This window comes from Narcine bancroftii, chromosome 4, assembly GCF_036971445.1.
Source record: "Narcine bancroftii isolate sNarBan1 chromosome 4, sNarBan1.hap1, whole genome shotgun sequence".
NCBI classification, from domain to species: domain Eukaryota; kingdom Metazoa; phylum Chordata; class Chondrichthyes; order Torpediniformes; family Narcinidae; genus Narcine; species Narcine bancroftii.
In genome coordinates this window covers 64,718,940-64,737,592 of record NC_091472.1, presented here as the reverse complement: position 1 = coordinate 64,737,592, position 18,653 = coordinate 64,718,940, and the positions used below count along the sequence as shown (strand labels likewise).

Below are 18,653 nucleotides of genomic sequence, written 5' to 3'. Positions count from 1 at the left end.
AGGAATCTATTTATGGCAAAGTATCGCATTGCACAGTGGGAGTCTCCGTTTAATATAATTCTATCAGCAAACTATAATCGTTATAATTTGCACAATTTGAATGGCCGTAAAGTAGAAACCGAACTTTTAAAAAAATATTACTTTGTGAAAGACAGGTTGAATGAAGATACGTTTCCCAGAAGACATTGCGGGCGGCGTCGTTAGCAACCGAGAAGTATCGCTCGCGCGGTCCGGGGAAGAACAAAATCACGTTAATTCGGGAGTCTAAAGCCTGTTGTCTGGCCTGAGAGGGGTTACTCCGATACATGCTCGTATTTTTGATGTGTGAGCCTGGGTCGCTTCGCTTCGGCACATCCCAGAATGAGCGGTGATCGGACGGACTTGGAATGGCGGGCGGCAGGTCCGGTTCAGTGTCCGGCCGTTCCGTCTGGTCCCACGGGCGCCGGCCAAAACCTTCTCAGCCGCATTCGGGCACGCATCGAGAGAGAGATTGGCGAACTCGGCGCTGCAGGCCCGGGCGCCAATGGGCAGCGGTACATCATCTACAAGAATGCATTTGACAAAGTAAGAACGAGTGGGCTCTCACTCCGAGAATGGCGAAACTATTCGGTGAATAAATTAGAGAACATAGATGTTTTATCTAAGCAGTAAGTTGAGTCGTAAAGAGCAAGCATAGAAACAGAAAAAAAACTTTAAAATACAGTAAAAGCAGAGAGTGGCACATACAGTGAAATATGTTGAACTTGACACATCTTTATTTCGTCCTTCTATAGATTATTGAAAATACCACAGCATATAAAAATATTCTCACGGCCATCAAACGGGAGTACGACGAAAGCATCAGTGTTTTGCTCAAAGGGCAAAAAGACTCTTTGTTCCTTCAGAGAAAGTTAAAATCGATGGCTTCTGAGCCAGCGACTCTTGTGGCTTACGAGGACAGAGCAACACAGCTTCAAAAAAAGTAGGAAAGCTATTGTTTGCAACATTTTATATTTCAAAGATAATGTCTTTGTGTTTCGAAATAACTAGAAAAAGTTTTTTTGGCTGCTTTGCTTTCCTAAACTCTTGAATCCCTTCTGTAACATCGCTAAATCTTTATTTCATTCTTTTTGGAACATGTAGAAAGTTTTAGCAAGTTTGTCTGTGCTGAACACGATGGCCAAATCAAAATTAAACTCTGCTGCTTGCACTTGATGGCTATTTCTCCATTCCTTTTTAGAAGACTATTAAATGTCTCTATTGTATCTGCTTCCATCACTACTCCTGGAAGCCCATTCTGTTAAAAAAAAAATTGCACAATACATCTCCGTTAAACTTACTCCCCTTCACCTTGAACACATATCCCCTTGTGTGTGTGATGATCTTGCCTTGGGGAAAAGATTCTATCTATCTTATCACTGTCTCTCATGATTTCATAATTCTCCATCAGGTTGCTCCTAAGCCTCCTATGCTCCAGAAAAAAACAAGCAAAGTTTGTCCAACCTCTTCCCATAACTCATGCCCTCTTCACCTGGCATCTTCCTGTTAAATCTTTTCTTTACACTTTCCAAAGCCACCACATCCTTCCTGTAAAGAGCACCATAATTACACACAGTATTCTAAGTGTGGTGTAACCAAAGTTTTATGACTTGAAACATGACTTCCTTACTCTTTACACAATACCTTGCCCAATGAAGGTAAACATACATATGCCTTCTTTACTACCCTCTCTACTTGCTCAAACACTTCTTATGAGCTACTGAACTGGACATCCAGGTCTTTATTTATATCAATACTTTTAAGTGTCCAACCATTAACTGTATATTTTCCCCTTACATATGACCTCCCATATATCAACACCTCACATTTGTATGGATTAAATTCCATCTGCCATTTCTCTGCCTTTATCTGCAACTGATCGATATCCTGTGGTGTTCTTTGATAGCTCTCTACACTGTCCACAACTCCACCAATCTTAAGTGTCATCTGAAAACTTAGGAATCCACACACCTACAGTGCCCTCCATAATGTATGGGACAAAGACACATTTTTTATTTGTCCCTGCGTTCCACAGTTTAAAATTTCTAATCAAACAATTTGCATGCGATTAAAGTGCACATTCCAGATTTTATTCAAGGTTAATTGTAGACATTTTGGTTTACCATGTAGAAATTACAGTACTTTTTATATATAGTGCTTGGCCTCTACTGCAGCTATCTTCAACTCCTGCTTGTTTCAATGGATTGTCTCCTTATGTTTTCTCTTCAGCGTATGGAAGGCATGCTCAATTGATTTAGATTGTGTGACTTGGCCATTCCCAAGTTTTCCAGTTTTTTTTGCTTTGAAAAACTCCTTTGTTGCTTTAGCAGTATGTTTGGGATCATTGTCTTGCTGTAGGATGAAGCACCATCCAATGAATTTGGAGTCATTTGCTTGAACTTGTCAAATAAGATGTTTCTAAGCACCTCAGAATTCATTTTGCTACTGTTATCAGCAGTTACATCATCAATGAAGATAAGTGTACCAGTACCTGTGGCAGCAATACACACCCCGACAACCATATTTCACAGATGAGGTGGTATGCTTTGGATCTTGGGCTTCTCCTTTATGCCTCCACACATTGCTCTTGCCATCACTCTGATACAGGTTAATCTTGATCTCATTTATCCACAAAACCCCTTTCCAGAATTCTGTAGGCTCTTAAATGCTTCTTGGTAAACTGTAATCTGGCCATCCTGTTTTTGTGGCTAACTCGAGGTTTGCATTTTGTAATGTGGCCTCTGTATTTCTTTTCATGAAGTCTTCTGCGGACAGTAGTCATTGACACATCCACCCCTTCCTCTTGAAAAGTGTTTCTGATTTGTCAGACAGGCATTTGGGGATTTTTCTTTATTTGGAATTCTGTCATCAACAGTGGATAGGCTTTCCAACTTTCCAAATGGAGGACATGCAAGGTCAGTGTCAGAAATTCTCTCAGAAAAGAGGGGTACGAGGCACAGGGACCAGCAGGCTCCCACTCCATGCACCCATCAGTAGCAGCACTGGGCACCCACTCTGGCCACCCATTGGCAGCACTGGGCACCCACTGGCCACCCATTGGCAGCACTGGGCACCCACTCTGGCCACCCAATGGCAGCAGCAACACCCAGCAAGGGCACTCATCATCAGCAGCAGGAACCTACCCCGAGCAACAGGATGGGTTATGTGTTATAGCTCTGGGTGTACACTGGGTGCTGTGGACACTGGCTCCGGGCGCATACCGGATAACGGGCGCAGGACACGGTATCTCCTTTACCCACTCACTGCTGCTGCTGCTCAGCACCTCCCCTCTGACCTTGTGAATGCTCACAATTTCTCCCTATCTGTGGACCATTGCCATCTCCATGGCCTGATGTCGATCAAGGTATGACACAGAGAGTGGTTTGAATAGGGAAACAGCGATAACATGAGGAAAAAACAGGGCAGTGGGCACCGCATAGGTATGTGCCCTTTCTGCCCCTTAATTTATCCTCCATTTGGGGTGTAGGGCCTACTCTCCTAAATGGAGGACAAATTAACATCTGGCGAGGTGGTGCTGGATGGAAGACAGAGTGTTCAAAAGCCACCCTAGCAATGGAGGTTTTCCTGGACTATCTTTGTGATTATTGACTCACCAGTACGCTCTTTCTTAATATGTTCCAAGCAGTTGATTTTGATCATCCTAAGGATTAGGCAATGTCTCTTACTTTTTTTTTTAGCCTCATAATAGCTTTGATTTTCTTTGTCACAACTCTGGTCCTCATGTTGAAAAATGGGAACTACAGACTCCAAAGGTGATCAAAACCTCTGAAGCAAGCTGAGTTCTCTTATACCTGAATCAATGAAGTGATTAAACATACCTGAGTATTCACAAACATGTGTAAAGCCAAATGTTCCAAACATTATGGTGCAGTGAAATGGGAGAAATTTATATAAAAAGTGGGGTAATTTCTTAATGACCAAATCAAAATATATACAAATAATCTTGAATAAAGTCTGGAATATGCACTTCAATTACATGTGACTTGTTTGATTACAAATTTAAAGCTGTGGAGCACAGGGGCAAATAAAGGAAAAAAGTGTCTTTGTCTCAAACATGGAGGGTACTGTATTTTTCATCTACTGGTAAGTTATTTATATGTATCACAAACAACAGGGGCCCCCAACTCCAATCCCTGTGGAACATCAGTGGTCATAGTATCCATACTGTCACACCAATGGTCATAGTATCTATACTATGACTATTCTATGGGGCTATGCAAGTGGGGAAACCTCCACCTTTGCTGAGTTAAAACAGTAAATGGATGCCTTGGGCTTTGGGATTCTTTGATTCAGAATTTCAATTACTCGTGCACCTCAGTCAGTATCCAATATAATATTAGATTGAGAGCAGGCCTTAGTAAATCAACTGTGATGATGTTCATAAATACAAGCAAAAAGGAAGAATTGAAAACAAATATTTTATATGAATGGAAGGTATTTAATGTAGTTTTTCTAATTTTCAATTAGAAACACTCTGATTAGTAGTGTTACAGGATCATAGACCATGGAAAACAGCTCTTTCAGCCCAATTTGTCATGAAAACCAAGTTAGTCCTATTTTCCTGCATTTAATCCATATTCCCCTGAACCTTTCCTATCCAAATGTCTTTTGAATGTTCTTTCTTCTACCACTTTTTATGCCACCTCATTCCGTATACTTACCATCCTCTGTGTGAAGAAGGGGTCCCTTGTGTCACTTAAATCTTTCTCCTCTTTCCTTAAGTCTATACCTTCTTACCTAGCCTGAGAAAAAGACTATGACTATTATCCTTATGGATGCCCCTCATGACTTTATAAGGCTCTATTAGGGTTCTCCCTCAGCTTCCTATGTTCCAGGGAGAAAAATCCCAGCCTATCCAATCTTGTAGTTCAAGCCAAGCAGTCTCAGAAACATTCTCATGAATCTTTCCTGCACCATTTCCAGCTTGTAGACTCACCACTATCAGTTGTGACATGACATCCCTTCTCCTGCATTCAAGATCCCAACTTGTAGAGACAAGCATGCCAAATGCTTTCTTCACTACCCTTTTGCCTGTATTTGTACCTATGTTTCATGCTGATGTGATTTCTTTCAACTGCCCCACAATCAGAGGCAGATTCTGGATTGAAGAAAACCATTCAGGTATGATCCCATTTTTGTGGATTTGAAAAGCCTTAAATTGTCAATATTTTGGAAAGCTGCCAACTTTCACAAGACAAGACTGCTTCTGGCAGCTTTTAGCATAATCAGCCAAGGATTTGCAGGTAAGTGGCAGACTATATAGTATGTAAACAGTGAAGAACAATGAAATTGATGCAATATATGTTTTTTAGTTTAGTATTGTTGGTGAAAGCAGTTTCAATTAAAGACATTGAATCAAAGTTCAGATTTATTGTCAGAGTACATATGTGACATCACATACAATCCTGAAATTATTTTTCCTGCAGGCAAGGCAGAATTCTACTTATCATTAGTTCAAAAAAGCTAGTCAAAAAAAGATACATATACAAAAGAGAGAAATGTAAACAAACTAAATGTGCAGTACAGAAAATAAAGTTACAATAATAAATAATGGGCAAAGTAAGAATTCTTAAATGAGACAAATTGAGTTTGTTATTTGGGAGTCTGATGGTAGAGGGGTAGCACCTGTTCCTGAACGTGGTGGTACAAGTCTTGCAAATCTGTACCTGTTTCCAGATGACAGCAGCGAGAACAGAGCATGTTCAGGGTGGTGTGGATACTTGATGATTGCTGGTGCTGTCCATGTAGATTTTCTTGATGGTGGGGAGAGTTTTGCCTGTGGTGTCCTGGGCTGTGTCCACTAAATTTTGCAGTGATTTCCATGGAGGAATTGGTCCCCCTATACCAGGCCGAGATGCAGCGGTCAGAACACTTTCCACTACACATCTGTAGAAATTTGCCAAGGTACTCGATGTCATACCAAACTTCCGACAACACCTGAGAAAGTTGAGGCGTTGACATGCTTTCTTCATGATGACATTTGTGTGTTGGGTCCAGAAAGGTCCTTTGAGATGGTGACTCCCAGGAATTTAAATTTGCTCACACTCTCTGCCTTTGATATTCCAATCAGCTCCATGGTTTTGGTGACTTGGGTGTCAGCCAAGTTTTTAACCTCCCCTGTATGTTGATCCATCACCCCAGTTTATACAACCCATTACTATGGTATCATCAGCAACTTTGTAGATGATGTTATTGTTGAACCGAGCCACAGAGTCATTGGTGTAAAGAGAGAAGAGCAGGGGACTAAAAACTCAAGCATCAGGTGCACTGGTACTGATAGAGATTGTGGAGGAGATATTCTTACCAATCCTCACTGATTGTGGTCTGGAGGTGAGGAAATTCAGGATCCAATTACACAGTGGTGTATTGAGGCCCAGGTCTTGGAGTTTGGTTATCAGTTTTGAGGGGATGATGGTATCGAATGCCAACCTATAGTCAGTAAAGAGCATCCTGATGTATGCATCTTTGCTGTTCAAGTGTTCCAGGACTTTGTGTAGAATCAGTGAGATGGCATCTGCCGTAGACCATTTGCTACAGTAGGCAAATTGGAACAGATCCATGTTGCCACTCAGACAGGAGCTGTTTTGCTTCAACACCAGCCTCTCAAAACTCTTCATCACTATTCAAGAATAAACTAGTTAAGCAGGGGGATGGGTTCCAGAATGTCAGGTTAGATGATGGAGCATTTGGTGAAAGGGAAGATGCAACATACACTAAAACTATGATGATAGGGCATAAATACTGTCAGTTGGATAGGTTACAATGTGTTTAATGCGAGAAGTATTAGGAATAAGGATGATGAACTTAGAGTCTGGAGAGGTATATTGAATTATGATTTTGTGGCCATTATGGAGACTTAAAGGCAGGATTAGTTGACTAATGTTCTGGGTTTTAGAGGTTTCAAAAGAAATAAGAAAAGAGGTAAAGTGTATAGGGGAGTGGAATCACTAATCAGAGATGGTACACTACTGTGGCAACAGAGGATGTTGAAGAGGGATTGTCCACTGAATCAGTGTGGGAGGAGGTTAGACACAGGAAGAGAGCAATCACTCTATTGGGAGTGAACATGGAGGAGAAGATAATAGGCAGATTTTGGAAAGGTGCGAAAGTAACAATTGTTGTGGGAGTTTCAACATCCCTAATTTTGACTGGTACCTTCTTAGTGTAAAAGGATTAGATGGGGCAGAATTTGTGAGTTGTGCCCAAGGATTCCTTTTTTTTTAAACTTTATTTATTTGCTCAAAATACAAATAGTAGATGACATATACAACAATTAACCATAAACATGAACATTTATTTATGTGTGTGTGTGTGTGTGTGTGTGTGTGTGTGTGTGTGTGTGTGTGTGTGTGTGTGTGTGTGTATATATAAAAAAAGAAAGGAAAAGAAAAGAACCCCCCCCCCAACCAGCCAGCTCTCCTAAGGAGAGCCATAAAGAGAAAAAAATTAAGGAAAAATTAAACATACATATCAAGATCTAATCAACATAAATTAAAATGTAAATATTCTGAATATAACAACCACTTACTTATTAATGAAAAAACCTGTAATTATCACACGAAACATATGTAATTTTTTCCATTATTAAACAATATTTCATCTTGTTATGCCATCTATTAATATCATTCATATTTGTATCTTTCCACATATTAGCAATACATTTTTTTGCTACAGATAAAGCTAAATATACAAAAGCAAGTTGAAATTTATCTAATCCCAAACCTTTCAGAGGTTGCAAACTGCCCAGTAAAAATACTATCGGATCTAAAGGTATTTTAATCTTATACAGGTATTCTAAAAACAATTGAATTTTCTTCCAAAAAGATTATAGAGATATATGAAACAACATGAAAAAAAAGTTCCAACAGAATTACCACATCTAAAACAGAAATCTGATTCATGAAAACCATACTTTTAAAATTTTTCAGGTGTTAAGTATAATTGACGTAGAAAATTATAATTAATTATTGCATAACGTGCATTTATCAATCTAGTTACACTATCACGACAGATATCTAACCAATCATCCTCGGAAAAAATAAAACCAATATCTGCTTCCCATTTACTTTTGGATTTATCCCAACCCTTTTTATCTATACCATCCTGAAGTATTTGATACATAGATGAAATATAACCCTTCTCTGGTACCTTCATAAGAAGTCTCAAATTTAGTCATTTCAGGTAAAATCATATCTCCACCAAGCATATGTAAAACGCAACATCAATTTTCATTTTCTTAATATACGCCAAGACTCGCTTACACTTGATCGGACTGTTTAAACCTCGAACATTAAAAGTAGCAAACTTCAACTTTGACATATCTACTAATATTACTAAATACCAATAAATATCTTTATATGAAAACTCAAATCAACGTATATAGGCCCTCCAATAGGAGAAAAAAGTCACAAATTAAAAGGTAACTAAAATGAAAATAAAAAGAAATAAAGAAAAAAAAGTCTCCCCCAAAAAACACCACCAAAAGGTAGTAATCCCTAAGCAAAAATTGGGTGTGGGTCACTCACCAGTGGCTGATGACTTGTAGAACTTAGAGCAAATCTCTCCCTCCCCAGCCGAACAAAGAATAACATCAAAATATCATAATAACATAAAAAGTAAAATAAGAATAAGAAAATTCTTCTATTTTTCCAAGAGATTCCAAACTTGGAGATCCCATTTCAAAAGAAGTTGGACCCTTTCGATTCCTGTTTTTCCCATTTCTGCCATTTCTTCAGTTTCCAGAACAACCAGATTTTTCTTTAAGAGACAATGGTGGACTACGTCTTTGTCCTCGTATATCTGGCAATGAATCAGCAAAAATCATTGCTTCATGATCATTCTCAAAAAACCGAGATTGATAGTCTCCATAAAACACCTTCTACACTGCCGGGTAGTGAAAAGTAGAATTATAACCTTTATACCACAAAACTTCTTTAACTGAATGTGCCCAAGGATTCCTGACACAATATGTTGGCAACAAACCTGGTCAGATGACAGACCTCTGGGTGGGTGAACATTTTGGAGACAATGTCCACAATTTCATGATCTTTAGCTTATCTATGGACAAGGATAGGAACAAATGAAAAGAAACAGTGATTAATTGGGGAAGGACTAATTATGAAGATATTGGGCAGGAACTTGGGAGAATATATTTGGAACAGATAGTCTCAGGGAATGCACAGCAGAAATGTGGAGGATGTTTACAATCTATTTATGCAGGGTTCTGGATAGATATGTCCCATTGAGACAGGGAACGGATAGTCAGGCAATGGAGCCATGGTTATCAAGAAAGGTGGAACAGTTAGTCAAGAGGAAGATAGTTATTAGAGTTAAGGTGTGCTGGCCTTCATTAGTCAAGCATTTGAGTTCAAGAGTCATGAGTTAATGTTACAACTCTAAAACTCTGGTTAGGCCACACAATTGTGTACAGTTCTGGTTGCCTTATAATAGGAAGGATGTGGAAACTTTCAAGAGGGGGCAGAGGAGATTTACCAGCAGATGTTGCTGGATGAGAGAACATGTTTTATAAAGAAAGGTTGACCAAGCTAGGACTTTTCTCCTTGGGGTTATGGAGGATGATAGGCAATGTAAGAGAGGAGTATAACGGTATGAGAGGCATAGATAGGCGGACAGCCAGCATCATCTTCTCAGCGTCAATGGCCAATATCAGAGGACATCTATTTAAGGTGTGTGGAGGAAAATTTAGAGGAAATGTTTGAAGTAAGTGGTTTATACAAAGAGTGGTGGATGCCTGGAATGCATTGCCAGGGTTGGTGGTGGAGGCTGCTACCAGGACATTTAAAAGACTCTTAGATAGGCACATGGTGCAAGAAAAATAGATGATTATGTGAGGTTGGAAAGGGTTAAATCAATGCTGTGATAGGTTTATATAGGTCAGCAAAACATGGGGTGAAGAGCCTGTACTGTGCTGAAGTGTTCTATGTAATATAACCAATCTCTTTTCAGTGCCAACCGCTCAGTCCAAGATTCCGCCCTGCTCCAGCTCCCTCAACAGCCCCTAAGGCTAGAGCTGGATGAGGTTCCCACCCTGGATGAGACATATAAGGCAATCGAACAACTGAAAAGTGGCAAAGCAGCAGGTATGGATGGAATCCCCCCAGAAGTCTGGAAGGCTGGCGGCAAAACTCTGCATGCCAAACTGCATGAGTTTTTCAAGCTTTGTTGGGACCAAGGTAAACTGCCTCAGGATCTTCGTGATGCCACCATAATCACCCTGTACAAAAACAAAGGCGAGAAATCAGACTGCTCAAACTACAGGGGAATCACGTTGCTCTCCATTGCAGGCAAAATCTTCGCTAGGATTCTACTAAATAGAATAATACCTAGTGTCGCCGAGAATATTCTCCCAGAATCACAGTGCGGCTTTCGCGCAAACAGAGGAACTACTGACATGGTCTTTGCCCTCAGACAGCTCCAAGAAAAGTGCAGAGAACAAAACAAAGGACTCTACATCACCTTTGTTGACCTCACCAAAGCCTTTGACACTGTGAGCAGGAAAGGGCTTTGGCAAATACTAGAGCGCATCGGATGTCCCCCAAAGTTCCTCAACATGATTATCCAACTGCACGAAAACCAACAAGGTCGGGTCAGATACAGCAATGAGCTCTCTGAACCCTTCTCCATTAACAATGGCGTGAAGCAAGGCTGTGTTCTGGCACCAACCCTCTTTTCAATCTTCTTCAGCATGATGCTGAACCAAGCCATGAAAGACCCCAACAATGAAGACGCTGTTTACATCCGGTACCGCACGGATGGCAGTCTCTTCAATCTGAGGCGCCTGCAAGCTCACACCAAGACACAAGAGAAACTTGTCCGTGAACTACTCTTTGCAGACGATGCCGCTTTAGTTGCCCATTCAGAGCCAGCTCTCCAGCGCTTGACGTCCTGCTTTGCGGAAACTGCCAAAATGTTTGGCCTGGAAGTCAGCCTGAAGAAAACTGAGGTCCTCCATCAGCCAGCTCCCCACCATGATTACCAGCCCCCCCACATCTCCATCGGGCACACAAAACTCAAAACGGTCAACCAGTTTACCTATCTCGGCTGCACCATTTCATCAGATGCAAGGATCGACAATGAGATAGACAACAGACTCGCCAAGGCAAATAGCGCCTTTGGAAGACTACACAAAAGAGTCTGGAAAAACAACCAACTGAAAAACCTCACAAAGATAAGCGTATACAGAGCCGTTGTCATACCCACACTCCTGTTCGGCTCCGAATCATGGGTCCTCTACCGGCACCACCTACGGCTCCTAGAACGCTTCCACCAGCGTTGTCTCCGCTCCATCCTCAACATCCATTGGAGCGCTTACATCCCTAACGTCGAAGTACTCGAGATGGCAGAGGTCGACAGCATCGAGTCCACGCTGCTGAAGATCCAACTGCGCTGGATGGGTCACGTCTCCAGAATGGAGGACCATCGCCTTCCCAAGATCGTGTTATATGGCGAGCTCTCCACTGGCCACCGTGACAGAGGTGCACCAAAGAAAAGGTACAAGGACTGCCTAAAGAAATCTCTTGGTGCCTGCCACATTGACCACCGCCAGTGGGCTGATAACGCCTCAAACCGTGCATCTTGGCGCTTCACAGTTTGGCGGGCAGCAACCTCCTTTGAAGAAGACCGCAGAGCCCACCTCACTGACAAAAGGCAAAGGAGGAAAAACCCAACACCCAACCCCAACCAACCAATTTTCCCCTGCAACCGCTGCAATCGTGTCTGCCTGTCCCGCATCGGACTGGTCAGCCACAAACGAGCCTGCAGCTGACGTGGACTTTTTACCCCCTCCATAAATCTTCGTCCGCGAAGCCAAGCCAAAGAAATTGTTCTCTCTAATTTTGTTGAATGATTACTTTTTTGGACTTTGAAGATTTCAACAATACTGTGAAGGTTTCATCTGCAGTATTGAAGTCAGATCTATCATATTGGGATAGAGTGTCACTTATACTGTGATAGTTTGGCCCTCCATTCAGAAACAATGGAGGTACCAGGTAAGCACTGTTAAAGTCGACCTGCTCGCCTTTTCTCTTCACTCCTCCTTTTCTGTCTTTCTAGTTCTTCCACCCATCCTGCCATCTCTTCTCCCCCTCATTATTGCTGTCCCCTCCCTCCTTTCTTCACCAATCATCTCCTGCCTTTGTCATCTTCACTGCAATGAGGTAGGACCATACCTGGACCTAATATGTCCCGTAGAAAAGTTCTTATTTGAAGATAGCAGTGGAATGTTTTATTCGGTAAATCATATTTATTTTTAAGCTGTTCATACGACATTAATTGCCCTTGCTCGTAACAGTCCTCTATACATCTGACTCCATTATGGAGCCAGATGTCCAGAATCTTGTTACCCACTGTCAGTGGTATTAATTTATTCAGAGTCCTGGGCGTTTTTGGTGACAGCCCCATCTTAATATCCAAATACTGGTTAATTTTGGCCCAGATACTAATCACTTGTTTTAATATGGGGCTGCACTTCTTCCCTGTCAACAATTTAATGTGCCATTTATAAATAAAATCCTCTGCTATCTTCCCCACCAGGTGCAGATCAATTTGTGCCTAGGATGGTACATCTCCTCCCTGAAAAAGAGAGGCGATGTATCTCAACTGAGCTGCCCAATAATATTTTTTGAAGTCCGCCAATCTCAATCTGCCTAGACTATGTTAATTTTTCCATAGAGACCTTTGGTACCTTACCATTCCAAGGAAACCTCTTAACCATATGTGATAACTATTTGAAGAAACCCTGGGGCAACGGCACAGGCAATGTTTGGAAAAGATTGGAATCTTGGCAACACGTTCATTTTGATGCAGTTGACCCTGCCCACCAGTGTGATAGGCAGCGGCATCCACCTCTTTAAGACCTCCTCAACTTTTTCCAGTGAGGGGGCATAATTTAACGTATAAATTATTCAAGTCACTATCAATATTAACTCCTAGGTATTTGGCCCCTTCTGTGGCCACTTTAAACTACTAATTCCTTTAAATTGATTATAATTACCCTCAGTGAGTGACATTACCTCGCTCTTATCCCAATTGATCTTGTACCCAGAAAGTTCCCCATAGTCCTCCAGTATCTCGTGCAGCCTCGGCAAGGAAGTCGCAGGGTCTGTTAAATATATGTCGTCAGCAAACAAGTTAATTTTGTGTTCCTCCTGGCCTACTCTTTAACCTTTGATGTCTGGATCCTGCCGAATGGCTTCTGCCAACGGTTCCATAGCCAGCACAAAGAGAGCTGGTGAGAGTGGGCACCCTTGCCTACTAGATCTGGTAAGTGGGAAGGCTGGAGAAACCTGCCTATTGGTTACAACTTTCACCTTGGGTGTGTGATATAGCGCCCTAATCCAGTTTTGAAAAATTGGTCCAAACCCTGCCTTCTCCAGCACCTTGAATAAAAATTCCCACTCCAGTCTATCGAAGGCCTTTTCTGCATCCAAGGAGATGGCCAGATCCTTCTCATTTCTAGATTGTGCCAGATGCATAACACTCAGCAATCTGCCAATATTATCTGCTGCCTGCCTTCCCTGCACAAAGCCTGTCTGATCCTTGTTTATCAATTTCAGCAAATGCAATGCTAATCTATTTGCCAAGGTTTTGGCTAGGACCTTGTAATCGGCATTCAGCAGAGAAATTGACCCATAGGAAGAGGGCATAAGTGGATCCTTACCCTTCTAATCATCTTGACAATCGCCACTGTAAAATATTCCATCAGGGACCTTGTTTCCTGGTCTACCACTTCCATATACAGAGGCATTAATAAGTCCTTAAATTCTCAATAGAACTCAGGCGAGAACCCGTCCTCCCCCGGAGACTTGCCTGTTTGCAGTGCACTAAATGCTTTATCCAGTTCTTCCTCGGTAAAAGGAAGATCTAATCCTGCCTGATCTTTTGGGTTCTGGCAAGGGAGGTCTAATCTGGCCAGGAACTCGTCTTCTTGATTGAGGTTCCCAGACAATTCAGATTTGTATAATCCTTCATAAAATTCCCTGAAGGTCTCATTAATTTCCTTTGGTTTGTACGAGACCTGGCCATTTCCCATTCGTATTGCATTAATTGTTCTAGAGCACACATGTCAAACTCTGGCCCGCGGGCCAAATTTGGCCCGCGATATAATTATATTTGGCCCGCAAGATCATATTAAATATATATTAGAGTTGGCCCGCTGGCCACCGCGCCAGTATAGCGCATGCACACTGAAGGTGAAAATGAAGACGCCGGAGGTGTGGAGGGATCTCAGAGTCCCGAATCCCGGGGATCGGAGCGCCGCACTCAGCCCGCCCGGCTCCCGGACACACAGACGCGGCTGGAGTTGGGGACCATCCTCGCTGGGTCTGTGCTTCAGCGGCGACGCCGGACCAAACGTCTCGTTGGCGATGCCTTCCCCCTCGCTCCGTGCGTGGCGGACCCTGCCTCCCGCTCCTTTTGTTGGAGACGAGCCCGGCGCCATGAGATCGCAGTTTAATCCCTCTCCAACCATGGGAGGGGGGTGGGAGCAATGCACTCTTCTCAGCCAATTCCTCCTCCGCCCCGGACGCCGGCGTTTCAACGGGGGGTTCGGGTGCTTTCGTCAGGCGACCAACCTGTTGGTCCAAGACAAGGGGAGAGCGTACAAACTCCACACAGACAGTACCTGAACTCGGGTGAACGTGGAGCTGCGACCCCACATTCCACATCAGGACTGTGTGTAAGATTGGGAGCAGTGAGACGGAAGCTTATTTTGTTCCTGTGATTTAAGCCTTTCTTGGGGTGGGGGGGGGGGGTCCTTCTCTGACCACTTGCCTAACAATTAACCTAATCAGATGTGGAGTTACCACAATACAACAGTTCTCAACCTTTTTCTTTCCACTCGCGTCCCTGTGCCATTGGTGCTCTGTGATTAGTAAGGGATTGCTTAAGGTGGTCTGTGGGTGGGAAGAAAAAGTTTGAAGACAACTGCTTTAATCATCCCTCATTGACTCGTCATGTGCATGGTTTCAGAACGCTAAGAAATGGGCCAATGACAATTTTTCTCAAGCAAAATATTTCAGTAACATTTGGGTCTAGAGCAGTGATTCTCACCCTTTCCTTCCCACTCACATCCCACCTTAAGCAATCCCTTACTAATTACAGAGTTCCGATGGCATAGGGCACACATGCCAAACTCTGGCCCGCGGGCCAAATTTGGCCCGCGATATAATTATGTTTGGTCCGCAAGATCATTTCAAAAATGTATTAGAAGTGGCCCGCTGGCCGCCGCGCCAGTATAGCGCATGCACAGTAATACAACAAATCCCAGAATGCATTGGCGTCAGCCTGCTAATCGCCTCCACCTCCTCTGTTTACGTTGCAGGGTCTCACCGTGGACTCTAGTTTTGGGGCCTGGCCGGTGTCAGGGGAAGCCAAGGCCGCTTCCCAGCACCCGGAACCGGAGGCCTCGGGCCTGACCTCGCCAGGACCATTGCCCACTCCCCCTCCTTGCCGCAGGCCGATCCGCGACTCATGGTGACGGATCCGCCGAGATGCTGCCCTGCAGCGAGAGCCGATTCCCCCGTACTGTCGTTGTCCAACCCGATCGCCCGCAAACCCTGCCCTCCTGCACACAGGCCTGAGTAAGTATTATAAACTTTAATCTCAGGATAAAACGATCTTCCAATAGTTTCATGTCACAGTGATAAATATATTCCTGGTTAAAAATGGTCCTGCACCTGGATACAAGCTCATTAGGCATAAAACTTGAAAAGTGTGTAAATCAAAGGATATCTGTACCAATGGAAAAAGGGCATGGCAAATAACCCTGCTAGAGTTCATGCCCACAATCAGTCACTCATTTGATTGTTTCAGGAATCAAGTTATTCTCCCACATTCTCAATAGCCCTCAGATTTTACTATTCGACAGCACACTAGCAACATTTGACAAATCCTCTATAGAGAAATATTATTTATTGAATATTTTATTTCTCATTTGTTAATGCTTCTGGAAAGAGTTTATCCAAAACTATTATTAAACATTTATTTTAATAAGAAAATGTTTAACATTACATATGTTGAAAGAAGAGAAAACATGTAGATGTTGTTGAAAATTTTCAATAAATATTTAGTTCGGTCCTCGACTTAGTCCAAGTTTTTAATTTTGGCCCTCCGTGAATTTGAGTTTGACACCCTTGTTCTCGAGGTTTGTTCTGCCCTCAATCGTCAAACGAGTACTTTGTGTGCTTTCTCACCCAGCTCATAATATTTTTGTCTCAACCTCATAATAGCCTTTTCCATACTATATGTCTGAAGCGTATTATATTCCAATTTCTTGTTTGTGAGAGCTCTCTATGCCTGATTCCTGAAAGTTTTTTCTCTAGTTGGGTAATGTCCTTTTCCAATTCCTTCACTTGCCTCATATAATTTTTCTTGACCACCTTCGTATACCCAATTATCTGACCCCTCAAGTACACCTTGAGGGAGTCCCATAGAAGAAATATATCTGGAGTAGAGGGGCAGTTGTCCTCACAAAACTGAGTTATTTGTGATCTTATAAAGCTACAAAACTCCATCTTTTTCAATAGCAAAGTGTTAAGACGCCGCCTATATGCCATGTCCTGCTTAGAAAGATCAGAGGGGAGTGGTCTGAGAGAAGTCTCGCGCTGTATTTGGCTTCCATGACCCTACCCTCTAAATGGGCTGAAGCCAGAAAGAAATCTACTCTCGAGTAGGAGTCATGTTGTTTCAAGTAGAATGAGTAGTCTCTCTCTCTTTAAATGCTTTCTATGCCATACATATATTAAATTCAGCTCCCTCATTCAGTCAATCACCCCCATCAAAATACTTTCACTTCCCTCTGCAAAATGTAGGGAAATGTCCTGTATAAATTTTTCATCATCACAATTGGGGGCGTACATATTGACTAGGGTCCAGCACTCTGAGTATATTTGACAGTGCACCATTACGAATCTACCTATTTTGTCTGCAGTCACTCTCTGCATCTGCACTGAACACTTTTCCTTACTAAAAGTGTCACTCCCCTTACTTTTGAGCCAAACGAGGAGGATATAACCTGGCCCACCCACTCTTTTTAAATTTTATTTTTTTTATTTTTCACACTATGAACCATATTAACCAAAATGCACACAAATATTTCCCCCTTGAATATACACAGTGTCATTTTCTCCCCTTTTTCCCCCCTCCCTTCCCCCTTCTCTCCAACCCCCTCCCCACCCACGAAATGTTCAACATATACAATACATTAAACCCATTAAACAATGTAATCACACAATGAAAATAAACAAGAAAATTATGTCATCTACTTTTACACACTGGGTCAGTTCATTTTGTCGTCTTGTCATTCTGTCATTTTACAGTTCCCAAATTTGTTCGAATACTGTGATGTTATTTCTTAAATTATATGTTATTTTTTCCAATGGAATACATTTATTAATTCTGTGTACCATTGCTGTACTCTCAGGCTCTCTTCTGATTTCCAAGTTGACATTATACATTTTTTTTCTACAGCTAAAGCTATCATAATAAATCTATTTTGTTCTTCATCCAAATTGAGGCCTAGTTCTTTACTTCATATATTAGAAGAAAGATCTCTGGATTTTTTGGTATGTTGTTTTTTGTGATTTTATTTAATACCTGATTTAGATCTTTCCAAAATTTTTCCACTTTCTCACATGCCCAAATTGCATGTATTGTTGTTCCCGTTTCCTTCTTACAGCGAAAACTGTTGGGTCCCATTTATTTAACTTTTGGGGCGTGGTGTATAACCTGTCTAACCAATTATATTGTATCATGCGTAACCTCGTGTCTATTGTATTTCTCATAGTTTTGGAGCGTAGCTTTTCCCATTTTTATTTTTTTATTTTTATGTTTAGATCTTGTTCCCACTTTTGTTTGGGTTTACAGCTAATTTCATCGTTCTCTTTCTCTTGCAGTTTGATGTACATGTTTGTTATAAATCTTTTAATTATCATTATGTCTGTAATCACAAATTCAAAGCTGCTTCCTTCTGGTAACCTCAGCCTGCTTCCCAGTTTGTCCTTCAAGTAGGTTTTCAGTTGGTGGTATGCAAACATTGTACTTCATTTGTTCAAAAGATAATAAATTATTTCCCAAAAAATGATTTTCTATTCTTTTGATCCCTTTTCTCTCCCATTCTCTAAAGGAAAGGTTATCTATTGTGAAAGGGATTAGTTGATTTTGCGTCAATAATTTTGATAGTTGGTAGTTTATTTTTTTCCTTTCTACGTGAATCTTCTTCCAAATGTTGAGCAGATGGTCCAGTACTGGTGAACTCCTATGTTGCACCAGCTTTTCATCCCACTTATATAGTATATGATCTGGTACCTTCTACCCTATTTTATCTAGCTCTAATCTGGTCCAATCTGGTTTTTTCCTTGTTTGATAAAAATCTGATAGGTATCTTAATTGTGCTGCTCTTTAATAATTCTTAAAGTTTGGTAGCTGTAAGCTCCCTTGTTTGTACCATTCTGTGACAAACAAATTACATATAGCCCAACAGAGATCAAGGAATTCTACGAGCAATTATATCGAAGTGAGAACAAAGGGAAATAAGACAAAATAGATGAGTTTCTAGCTAAAACTGAATTAGCGAAATTGCAAGAAGAGGAGCAAAA

The 18,653-nt window shown here is 41.7% G+C and overlaps 1 protein-coding gene across 2 annotated transcripts in view; it reads left to right on the top strand.

The window, feature by feature from the left end:
• The first annotated feature begins 184 nt into the window (after window positions 1–184).
• LOC138760636 (clathrin heavy chain linker domain-containing protein 1-like) overlaps window positions 185–18,653 on the top strand; it is a 68,792-nt gene continuing 50,323 nt past the window's right edge. For both annotated transcript variants that reach the window (XM_069931452.1, XM_069931453.1), the window contains exons 1-2: window positions 185–564; window positions 774–961. In XM_069931452.1, coding sequence (XP_069787553.1) covers window positions 361–564; window positions 774–961 — 392 coding nt within the window. In that variant the 5' untranslated portion in view covers window positions 185–360. The remainder of the gene's footprint in view (window positions 565–773; window positions 962–18,653) is intronic.